The 12,207-nt window shown below is 49.3% G+C and overlaps 1 protein-coding gene across 2 annotated transcripts in view; it reads right to left on the reverse strand.

Annotated features, from left to right (window-relative positions):
- STRA6 (stimulated by retinoic acid 6) overlaps positions 1-12,207 on the reverse strand; it is a 46,199-nt gene that overhangs the window by 13,750 nt on the left and 20,242 nt on the right. For both annotated transcript variants that reach the window (XM_019504453.1, XM_019504452.1), the window contains 7 exons: positions 10,793-10,932; positions 9,168-9,334; positions 8,277-8,399; positions 4,106-4,173; positions 3,303-3,379; positions 1,136-1,197; positions 203-386 (listed from right to left, as the gene is read on the reverse strand). In XM_019504453.1, coding sequence (XP_019359998.1) covers positions 203-386; positions 1,136-1,197; positions 3,303-3,379; positions 4,106-4,173; positions 8,277-8,399; positions 9,168-9,334; positions 10,793-10,932 — 821 coding nt within the window. The remainder of the gene's footprint in view (positions 1-202; positions 387-1,135; positions 1,198-3,302; positions 3,380-4,105; positions 4,174-8,276; positions 8,400-9,167; positions 9,335-10,792; positions 10,933-12,207) is intronic.

Here is a 12,207-nt window from a genome sequence, read left to right on the forward strand (position 1 = left end):
GAGGGTTTGCTTCCTCGCTGTCGGGGGGGGGGGGGGGGGGGGGGTAGGGTCGGTCCCCTTGCAATCATTTTGAAACAGAGCCTGTAGGACGATTTCCCTGCCAGACCAGGGAGAGTCGGTCTTCTGCACCAAGAGGACAGGATCACAGCTAGATTCACCACCAGGTCTCAAGCTTGACAAGATCAAGATGGGAGCAACTCACCCTCCAGCGACCAGAGGTAATGTTTGATAGTCTCCAGCTCCTTCTCCATGTCTCCTGGGATGCCACCTGCATTCTCTGAGGGGACAACACCAAACTGAACCAGCAGAACAGTGACATCCTTTGTCATGCCAGCCCTCACTATCTGAATGGTAGGGATGAAGGTCACCAGGAGCAGCACAGCCACCTGCAAGCCAAGAGCTGGGTGAGCACTACATGCGGGATATTTGGAAGGGCACTCATCTGACATGCACCAGTAACAGGTTCCCCGACTCTTGTTTGGATACTCTCCCAGAAGGGTTCATCCTGGAAAGTGCCACACATTGAAAGCAGCAAGAGGGCAGTGGGCAGAGACCAAGCCAGAGAGGAAGCAGCACAGTCACCAGTCAAGGATGCAGACCAGGGACCATCTCATCGTGCACTACACCACTGAGGCCAAAGGACTTAATTCTAGCCTCTTGCTTTCTACCCCAGAAAAAGGCACAGAAAACATACCAGTCCTTGATAATGGAAGAAAACCGGTGCCAGATCCATCTACTACCATGGTTGGGCTTCAGGGCACCAACAGGAACCTTGCTGTAGTTGGGAGGAGACTCCCCTGGTACGAGATAGGCCTCAGCAACAGTTGCATGTGAGCTTGTGTTGCTGTAGGCAGGAGTGAGCCTTAGGGGACCAAGCAGCCCACCACAGATCCCAGAGGTTAGTCCTCCTTGCTCTCTAGGGGTCAAGTAACAGACATCCTTCTTGCAATCCCATAGGTGACTTCCTTTGTACAGCCTCAAGCCATAGGATGGGCTCAGAAGAATCTGGCAGTGCAATATGGCCACCAGGTCTTGCTTCTCCACCCATGTAGGATACAAAAGCACAAGCACTGGGAACCCAAACATGGATGGACCTGCCAGCCTAGGCTCAGCTGGTGCGTGGCTATGGAGTTACCTGATAAACAGCAATGACAGCCATGGTAACAGAGAGAACCAGCTTCAGTGGGATCTGGAAACCTGCAAGTCCAGAATCACAAGTGTTGGAAAAGGGCTTCAGAGCCTTATAGCAACAGCGTGAAGCATTACCCAAAAGGCATCCCATACCCCCCTTACTCCCTTCATCTGTATCCCCTGTCCCTCTGCATCCTTCTATCTGTACCTCCATTCCTACATAGTCCCAGGTCACTCCTGCCATCTTTCTGCAGTGGGACCTAGCACCCAGTTCATCCACTGGACCCTCTGGCCCTGTCCATCAAACAATCCATTCAGCTCAGCCTGTTGAGCCCTGGCAAGGCTCTTGCTTCTCCCCCAGCTCCTACCCTTAGTTTAGCTTCCACCCCTCTTTGGTGTCAGCCCCTTCTACCAGGCTTTAGCCATCCGAGCCTAAGCTTATCCTGGCTTCACCCTCACTGTCATGGCTTTAGCCCTCCCAGCCTCGGGCCAACTTTTCCAGCCCTCTGGGGCCCTGGGTCCAGCACAGTTGCTGTTGCTCTGTCCCAGTATTCAGCCACCCAGGTCTCTGACCCCAAGCTGGGCTGCTTTCCCTGCCTGTGGCCTTAGCCTTCCCAGCCTTGATCCAACTCATCCAGCCCCCTCAGTTCAGCAAGGCTGCTGCACCTCTTCACCAGCCCTTGGCCCTCTGGGTCCTTCACTGGCTCTCCCAACCTTAGTCTACCACATCTGCACCAGCCCTCTGGGTCCTCAAGCCCAACCTAGGCTGCCTGTCCCAGAGTGCACCACCATCTCCCCCTACAGCCACAATTCAGTCCTCTGGCATCGAGCTTAAATCACAACAAACACAAGCAAGCAGTTTCACAACTAAAATCCACCCCACTCTGGGTCACTGCCACACTGCAAGCCATAAGTACCCCTTAGCTCTCTCCTTCCAGCTCTGTGGGACAATTCAGGCACCTGCCAGTCTGTCTCTGCAGCCATCTCCCTCAGGAGCATCTCTCCCTGCAGCATGCACGGCCAGACCGCCCACTTGGTCTCAGGCACTGGGCTTGCATGCCCCCAAATCCTACCCCTTCTTGTCAAATGTGGCTTCCCAGCCACGCACAGGTACTTCCACTTGGGCTTAGTGGCCAGCTTATCCTCCTCTGCTGCAGCTTAACCCAACTGTTTGCAGCCTTTACTTCTGGGCTGCCTGGATGTCTGCCCTTTAGCTGCGGATGCCAACAGCTGCACAAGTCAACTTTCAGTTTCAACACTGTTGGAGATGTGTAAAGGCCAAGCAGAAGAGCTGGCAGTTGGAAGAGAAATACTTAAATCTGGGTCTATTGGTATTGGTGGTGTTGATTACGTCTTAAGTTGTATTCTTGGAATCCAAACTGAACTGAACAAGTGGCAAGTGCTCCTTGGGTATCTCTGTCTTATAGACAGACTCTTACTGGAATATCCTGGTGAATTTTATCCTCATATTGTTAATGGGGAGATCTTACAGGCCGACACTGTAGTAGACAGGTATAAGCAGCTGTTGTCCCTCTTGAACTTTGCCTTGCAGTCAACTGATAATTCCCACTGCAGCTAGGTCCTGGATAGTCACTCCAAGTGTTAGCTCTTATCCTTGCTGTCCCTGGTCATTATCTAGCAGCTAGCCTGTACCTAGATGCTGGCCCCAAAACAGCAAGCTTGGCCTGCTGCACTCTCCCCTTAAACAGGAGCTTCTGCCTCCCTGTTACACATCCATAGCATCAATCCATCCATCCATAGTTTTATAATCTCTGTCATTCCCTTTTCCATAGCCCATCCAAGGATATGCCCTCTTTTCATCCAATCTCCCCCCTGCCACCCCCGAGTCTGTGGGTGCAATGGTTGTCAACTGAACCACAGAGCAGAAGGATGGTTCAAGATTTGTCAACACACTTCCCTGTGGTTTGGCTGCCCATCCGTGCTGTGCCAACAAGAGGAAATCTAGTAGCGGAGTGCTCTTTCAGCACCCTGATTTTCATTTCAAGGATGACAGTTTGTGCAAAAATCGAGGTGTTGTGTGCGTCTAGTATGGCAGCTGTCATAGCACAGATGCTTGGGAGAAAGAGCCAAGAAACACAGTTGCTTCATGTGGGAGGAAGTCTGGTCGCTGGAAGCCTAATATGTCTATCAGAAGATCTTCTGGTACATACCTTCCTGGGGAGTATACATATAAGAGTACAAATATGCCTGGACCTTTGACAGGAGACTTGCTTTGACTTTATCAGAGCTGGAAAGGAGAAAATTACAATAAGCAGAGGGCAAAAAGCATTTGAACACAAGCATTTCTTGCTTTGTAAGTGTGTGGTAGCCAGCAATAAAATAGCCCACCTCTTAATGACTAGTCCTAGTGATGCTATTAACTCAGCTCTGCCAATACCTCCTTCAGTGCTAGGCTCCCCACATGCAGCTGTTCTTGAAGGCCCTTCAGACCTGTAGCCACCCTCCCCCTACTACTCCAGGACTCATTCAGTTTAAAGTAACTTTGTTAAGAACAGTGTTTTCAGGCTCAAAAACACTGACAAGGTCTTATTCAAGGTTAAAAAAGAGACATCATTTCTAGCATTAAGAAAAGGACTAGGAACATAGGAATGGAAGGGCCTACCAAGGCACCAAGTCCGGTCCCCTGCTTTGAAGGTAGCCACATTATCCTTCTCAAACAATTAAAAAGTATTTTAAAAAGCCATCAGTGTCACCCCTGTATAATCTGTTTGAGTGTGTATGTGTGTTTGAGGCTGCCAAAGACCGCTTCACCTCGATGAGTTAAAGGCTTTCAGTGTTCTTGCTCTGAATTGTAATAGAAGTGTCAGAGCCTCGTGGTCCCCCTTTCACCCGCTCCAACCCCAAGCACCATTTGTGAGGACGTACCGGTTGCTTTTCCACAGCCAGCCAGCTGGGAAATGATAGGGCAGAGTTTTATCTAGGGGATGAGGAAAAACCCGAATTTCAGCCTTACCTTTTCCTTTGCGGTTTTTTGGCCAAGATATTCTTCAGGTATCTCTTATAATAGCCACTCCCTGCCAGCTAAAAAGGAAGCAGCACAAGAGTCTACTTATTTGGATACAGGTCGTGATGAGATGCTAGAAGTTAGTACTGTGGTTTTCAGAAATCAAGTGGTCTGCAGAGTATTTAAGAAGAGATGCCCCTCACCCCTTTTAATGGGAAGGAAGGATGCCAGCTCAAGCAATAGACACTTGTAACTGGTTGTAACCCAGTTCAACTCCCACCCCTTATTTTTGCCTTCCCATTACAGCCACTTGGCTGGGAAGGGGTCAGCTACTGACCCAATGAGGATTCTCCAGCCAGGACAGAGGCAAGTCAGTGTAGGTATTGCCTGTAAAATATCTCCTAGAACAAGGGGGGTGAGCTGGGGGGACCAACACTATTATTCCCCAGTATTTTCAGCCAACTGGATGGCCCTTGATCACTTCTGTCACCTAGTGAAGGCCAAACCAGGAGCTGTTCAAGTCAAAGCAGCATGGAGTTATAAACCAAGCACCTAGCAGCCTGCACTGGGCTTTTGTTGGTCCAAATGATCCAACCCCCACATTTCACAGTGAGGGTTTCTAACCAAATAGGTTTCTCTTTGGATGGCCCTGCCTGCCTGAATTTTAAACCAGACCACATGTGAGAGTGCAGTGCTATTACAAGCAGTGTCGATGCTTGCAAAAGAACAAAAGAGGTGGGAGTGAACACACTAACCCAGGGAACAAAGCAAAAAGTAGCATGAAGGCAAGATATGGGGTGAAGTGAATGAATCTAGAGCAACCAGCCTATGTGAGAAGGATTACATTTTTATCCTAACTCCCCAAGCCTTCTCCAGTGATGCTTTTCCACCCTCCTAGTGACTACTTCTTTACTGAAAGGAAAAAGGGCCCAGTAGTTACAGCATCTGTGTAAGACCTGGGTTTGAGATCCAGGTCAGGGTCTCCAGTCACGGGAGTCCTAGGAATGGCAAGAGGTGCAGAACACCTAGGTCTTACTTGTCCACACACATGAAGAGCCACCAGTCAAAAGCCAGGAGCTGCCTCCTACAGGAATCACTGCTAAAATAGGTTTGGCCTTATCTGCTACTGTCCCCCCTGCTGGCAACTGAAAGCAGTCTTGCTGGTGGAGACTTAAAGGGAAAGACTAGGGGTGCTACATGCAACAAGTGGCTCATGGTTTATCACAGGGAGGTCTAACTGGTACCCTTGTGTGGCAGGGCACTGCGTGCCTGCCACTTTAAGGCCCTGGAGCTGGCAGCCGCCAGGTGCCTAATGAGGGCAGCCATTTTTGGTTCAGGGCTGCCCATATAAACAGGCCAGTTTAGCTGCAAGGGGTCAGGTGACAACACCGCCTGGCCAGAGGCCTGCTGAGTTTCAAACGGAGGTTTGGGTGAGGCTATCAGGGGTTGGAGCCCTCATCGCCACAGCCACGTGGAGACCCCAGCCCCAGAGAGGGGGGCAGCATTGATGAACGCCCAGTGAGGCACCCAGCGAAGCAGGGCCACAGAGAGCCCAGGGAGGACAAGGGGGCCAGAGTGTAGGGCCCAGGGGGTGGACCCTTAGAGAGAGAGGGGCTAGAGACTTAATACTGATCAAGAGGGAGTACTCTCGACTGGCCCATGCTGGGGCCAGGACCAGACTGGTCAAAAGGGCCCTGTGAGTGATGCCCAAGGGCCAGGGGTTCTGACTGGCCTGGAGGTGGGCCAGGGCTGGTAGCCAAAGGTCCCAGGGAGACCACACCCAAAAGGGGAAAATGGCTTCAGTGAGCTACATAGCCTGTATGAAGGCAGATGAAGCTGCCTGATGAGAGGACTCTAGGTTGGGGTTCAATCAGAAGGATTCTGGGGCCCGGTGTGCAGCCGGTGATGACAGGAACACCTAGGTGCCATCTGCGAGGCTTGGGTTGCGGTGTAGGGAAGGAATGGAGCCATAGATACTGCCCTTGTGCATCGGGGCAGCGAAATGGGCAGCCTCCCACTTAATTAACATCTTCTAATTAAGCAATTAACAACAAGGCATGGCAGGTGAGAAGGAGGCAGTTGGCCCATCGCAGGTGGGTAGGGTCACCAGTGGACAGACCCTGAAGAGGCACACTGGTCACACCCTGCCACATGATGCCTCCCTGCAACACAGGCAGCCTAAACTGATCCCTCCACAAGAGCTTCCTCATGCCACCAGTGCTGCACATGCAGTATGAGCACCCCACTGACACCTGTAATTCAAGCCACCCTACTACCCCCCACACCACTACTATACAAGCCCTCCCATCACGCTGCTCTGCCTCGGAGATCCTGTCCATCACAGCAGCAGGAGCTACACAGGGAGTGGCAGGAGCTCCAGGACCACACACTAGCTTGTCTCCAATCAGAAAGCCCTGGTTCATCATCCTCCATTTTCTCTCATACAATATCAGCCCCCCTCCCCCAAAAAAATCAGCCCTCCAGAACTGGGGTGCACTTATAAAGAGAGAAGCTAATTTTCTGCCCAAGATAGAAGCACCCCACTTTGATTCATGATCTGCAGTGCAGCAGCTGTGGTATTATTACTCTTCAGGCAGTGAAGAAAAATCAATTGACTTGATGGCTCAGGTGTGAACTATTGCCTCCCCTTTTTAAGAGTCATGATGTTTCATTAACAGAGCTAACTTTTCTTAGGGCAATTTTTCTGTCTACTAGCTGCTCCTGATCTCCTTCCTCTCATTTCACAGCCTAAGCAGGAAAAGGAGAGTGAATCAGTTGAGGATTAATTTTTGTCCCTACTATATGCAGCCATAACTCTAGAATGAAGAAATTTGTGGGGGTGTTTTGTTTTTTTAAGTGAAACAAAGGATTAAAGAGGTTTTACACCTTTTTTTCCCCATTTGTGGATCTCAAAAAAAAATCCAAATGGAGGTGTGGACCCCTCAAAATTGTAAGTGAGGGCAATTCAGAAATTTCTGATGGACTATCATCATCTTTCATGGACCCCTTAGTCTGTGGACCCCCATGGTCCACAGGTTGAAAGCCACTGTTCTAATTCTAGGCCATGTGGACACACTGACAGGGTATGCACACCTGGGCTATGTACATGCCCAGCTATGTAGTAGTGTCCAAGGCTCAAAAATGTAGTCTGACTGAAATCTATGACTAGGGAGCATTAGACTCTGGAGAATGGTGCTCCTATATTTCAGCCACGAATAGACAAGTGGCTAGGGCACTCAACTAGGAAGCTGTCTTTGCCCAGAGTAGGGTTTGAACTTGAGATCTCTGATTTTCCAGCACAGTGCTCTGCACCACCACACCACAGCTCAAGCATTGGTTAAGTCTTTCTACACTGGTTTTGAAAATATCCCATTGGACAGCCACTAAGGAAGAAGTACATCAATCTGGGGCCAGGAGGTAGACAGCAAGCCAGAGGGTGTGAGGGCACTGCTAGGCTGGCAGGGAGGGGGCTCTGGGTTGTAGCCTGGAGTCTTGTTCTTATAGCAAGGAAGACCCCCATCCCCCTTGCTATCCTCCATCCTTCCCCCCACCTCCCCCGTCACTACTCTCTATCCTTTCCCAGCCACTCCCCACCCCAAAAAAACCCCAAAGCCACCTATAAGATGGAAAGGGCAGAGGCTCAGCTTCAGAAGATGAACAAATAAGAATTTACACAATGCCCAACCTGTGATACAGCAATTACAATACTGTGCTGGGAAGTCAGGGATGCAGGTTTAATGCCCCTCTTGGCAAGGGAAGGAAGGGGGACTAGAACCTAGGTCTTTGGCTTCCCAGTAAGTGCTCATCACTCAGCTATTGGGACTAAAACATGGGAGAGCCCAGGTCCTCCACCACCATTTTGCCACCAATACACATACATGTTGGTTGTCCACCTGCATAGAATTGCTACCTGCACTTAAATGCCAAAAAATGCCATGTAGAACAGCCACTTAAATGACTATCAAAAATTACAATTCTCATACCCGACCTGGTCTGTCCCACATACATAGATCCGCCCCCATCCCTTGCCCCCCCCGCCCAACAAAGGTACAAGTTCATAAATTTTGAGTTGCTACTACTGTACCAATATATAGAGAAAAGTGCAAGTTCCTAACACTTATCTTGCAGGATTTACAACAACTTGCCAGAGTGAATTCAAGAGGAAGCTGTAACACATTACCTCTGTAGCAGCATTTCTCTCCTTTGCAAAACTTCTGATGAGCAGCATTGGATACCAAAGGCTCAGGACCACAAGGCAGAAGATAACAGGGACATAAGACAGCAGGGAATAATACCTGTAGATCTGCAGAAAATGGGACAGCTGAGAAGCACGATATCCCTACCCAACACTCAATAGGCTCTAACTTATCTAGTAAAGCAGCTTTGCAAGTGAGGTCCTCAAGACAGGGCGAGCCACAGAAGCAGGTCTTAATGGTCTCCACCAGTCCCATAGATTGGTGGTGCCCAACCTTCTTGCCCAGTGGACTGGACTGACTGAGCACTGCCCATCCACAAGCCAGAGCCAGCTCATGGGGCAGGCATGGAGGAGGGCAGGGGTTGAGCATTCCTGTCATAGGGAGTTGGGAAGTTCATAAGACAGAATTGGCAAAGAAAGTCTCTATCCTTCTAACCCAGATCACAGAAAAGCCAGGTAGGCAAACTTTTCTGGCTGTAGGATGGAATAATCCACCCGAGTCAGAGGCAGGTGGGGGGTGCTAGGACCTGGCTATCTCTACAGCAGCACAGGGAGTGTGCACATAGCTAAAGCCCCTCAGTGTCAAATGCTGCCAAAGCCCCACAGCCATGGGCCTGATCCAGTAGCTACATGGGCCAAATCTGGCCCAAAGGCCCTAGGCTGCCAGCCACCAGGTTAGGAGGTTGTAAAGCATCTTAGATGGGAGCCTCATTACAGGTGACCACACCATGCTTTCCATCAAGTGGGATCCAACTTGGGGATAGTTATCCCAGCTTCAGGCACCAGCTATTCATGCCCCACTCCTTTTCTACCTTCTAGCAGACCTCTTCAGCAACTGGCAGGAGTGGGCAAGAAAAACAATTTATTTGCCTTTACCTTGGATGACTGAGGGCAATCCACTTTCTGCCAAATATGGACCACACAGTGGCACCAGGAGAGCAAGCAGCCCATGAGGTACCCAGCTCTGTGCCGGACTGTGGCACATGCAATTAAAGGATAGTAGAAGGCAGGGTAATAGAGCAAAGCCATGATCTTCCAGTACTCTAGAACAAGGGTTGGGGAAGAAAAAACAACATACAAGGGCACAGCTCTCAGTATGGACAAGGATTAACAGGCAAAGCAATGCGCTTTTGTACTGCATGGCAGGTTAGAAGATGCCAAACCACCCAAAGCTGGGAGTAGACACCCAGTCCAAGCCGATATAAAAAGGACATAGCCATTTAACCAGCAACTGCAGCTCCCTTCCCTTCCACCATCACCCAAACAAATCCCTATTAGCCAACCGCATGCAGGATGCCCCCTGAAAGATCTTAACTAAAATGAGGCAGCAGCACTAAATTTCAGTCTCCACACTAAAAAAAAAAAAAATCAAGGTTCTTGCCTTCCAGCTTCAGCTCATTTTGGCTAATTAAACATAGTATGTTTAGAGAAGGTGAGGGTCAGCAAGCTTTTAGGAGCAGCAGCCCAAATAATACACTTTAGTCCAAAGTCAGGTCTTCGCTTGCAACCTGAATGGCAATTCCCCCAGCTGCTGAAATGCCACCAAGAGTCCCAACACGGTGGGCCACATTTCTGACCTAGAGAAACATGTGGATCAGTTTTCAGAGTACTGAATGCCTAGAGTTCAGACGGGCTAAGTTGTGGCCCACGCGACTTGTCCACATGACTAGACAACCCACACTCTGCTGCCCACCACTGAATTTGAGGTCTTCAGCAGTTGCTGAAAAGTCAAATAAGTGGCAGACAAAGAGGGAGCAGGGCAAATGCCTTCACTGTCATTCACCCACTAGGCTCTGGAGCCACACCAACAAACCAGTCCCCCCACCAAAAGGTGGGTCATCTGGCCTGCAGAACCACAGTCCCGCCACCAAAAGGTGGGTCATGGGCTGGACTCAGCCTGCAGAGCCATACAAAGTTGGATGCCTCAGGTTTAGAGGAAGGTCTACCCTTTCACTTCTCATCAAAATCAGATTTCACTGATACCAATACAAACAAGGGAGTGATAATTCATTCCCAGAGATAGACAAAGCAGAACATCCCCACAAAGACTGGTCCAATCTGAAGCAATACAGCCTTCCTGCCTGGGTCCTTTCCAAGCTACAGTGTCCTATAGGAGGCTCAAAATGGTCCTACTTTGATGTAGCAAAACAGCAAACTGGAAAAAAAAGTCAGTAACATGGTCTTACTGATGCTTTTGCCAGACAAAATACAGTATAATTAGGCCAACCTTTGCCCAAGTGAGCCAAGAGTGCTAAAACACTTAGTAATATAATTTGGGGAGGGAGGAAAGATGTGCCCCCGCCCTCCCCCCAACTCTCAAAGAAAAGAATTTGATTAGCATCTGTCACTGAGGAAGAACTTTAAAACCCTGAACTGGAAATCTGTGATTAACTGGAATGGACTATGGAAACATCCATAGTTTCCAGTGGGCCTGACTGACTGCTTCAGATTTACCACCACACACATCCTGATGGACTCTTGCACAATAGCAGCTGTGTTACCTCGATTGTGCTGAGAGGAGTCGGGGATGAAAGGCAGGGGGTCCTTATCCAACACCAGCACACAGAGAGAGGAGAAGAGGATTCCAAACACCGCAACCACCAGCCCTTGGTTTCCCTCTTCCTCCAAGAGATTCACAGGGCTGAAACCATCCAGAAAAGGGAAAGTCTAGATTAGAACAGACAAGGCATTCCCTTACCGGCCCACGGAGCCCCTTCACCTGCTGCACTGGGCACTGTGGTTTGGGACCCCACTCGCCACCCCCATCTCCAGGAGACAAACCATTAATACATCCAGGTAACAATTTCCTAATCCCAGCTATTTCAAAGGCTCTACTGGGAGGTTAGTAGGTTGTACCCATTTCCAATTCAGCAGCAGTGCTAAACAACAAAATACATAACAGCAGACAGGATTAAGTCCTCCCTGTGCTCCTTGCTCAGAAATGGAGCTCCAGACTTCATTGGTCCATGGAAATCCACTATGCTTCCAGGACCTGCCCCAAGTTACTGCTGTGAAGCCAATTAGGGGGTGGATAATTCTTATTTCCACTTTACTATAGGGGTGCAACAAGTACATTTAGAGAATTTATAGTTTCCAATAAGAGGAGTAACAGACCAAGGAATGGTGAACCAGGTGGAAAGGAGAACAAGAGATGTTCTTGGCATCATAGGCATTTAAGCAATAACCTGGGCCCACTCCATGAATAATGGCAGTTCACTCACCACCCTTTGGTCTATGCAGCAAGTATCAAGCTCAGCCAAGCGCACAGTTTGAAGAGGCCAAATAGGAGTAGTACAAGCAAAAGTCTGAGACATAGAAGGATTCCCATGAGAAGGGTCCAGATACTGGTAGAATTAAGTGGTATTCCATAACTAGGAGGGGGGAATTAGTTCTTCTGGCACCACACACCTCAACCACCACGCATCAAGGGCACAATGAGGTTCCCTTTGCAGCAACACTGAAGGGGTTTTAATGGCTTTTTTTAATTAAAAAATTAGCCCAAAACCTTCCAGGCAGCCTCTACCAACACAGTGCCCAAAATGGGACTGGCAACCAGGACAAACAGTTACAACAACTCAAACAGCTATTGTGGTCGTCACTGGTAGGTGCTGAAGGACATAAGTTGCCTCACACACTTGTGGGTCAACCTCCTTCGGGAAGAAATATAAAGAGGTAGTAAAAACACAAGACTGGAGGAGAAGGTTCAGAGGTTATACAAATATAAGCACACTTTTTTGTTGTAGGCCTCACTACAATATCAATATCAACCATTGATCATTTGTTGTTTTGATCCACAGATGCATCTTGAGCAGGTCCAAGGAGGTGATCCTCCCCCTCTGTGCGGCACTGGTCAGGCCGCAGCTGGAGTACTGCATCCAGTTCTGGGCACCGCACTTCAGGAGAGATGTGGACAACA

This window comes from Gavialis gangeticus, unplaced genomic scaffold, assembly GCF_001723915.1.
Source record: "Gavialis gangeticus isolate Ggan-Ray unplaced genomic scaffold, GavGan_comp1, whole genome shotgun sequence".
Classification (NCBI taxonomy): domain Eukaryota; kingdom Metazoa; phylum Chordata; order Crocodylia; family Gavialidae; genus Gavialis; species Gavialis gangeticus.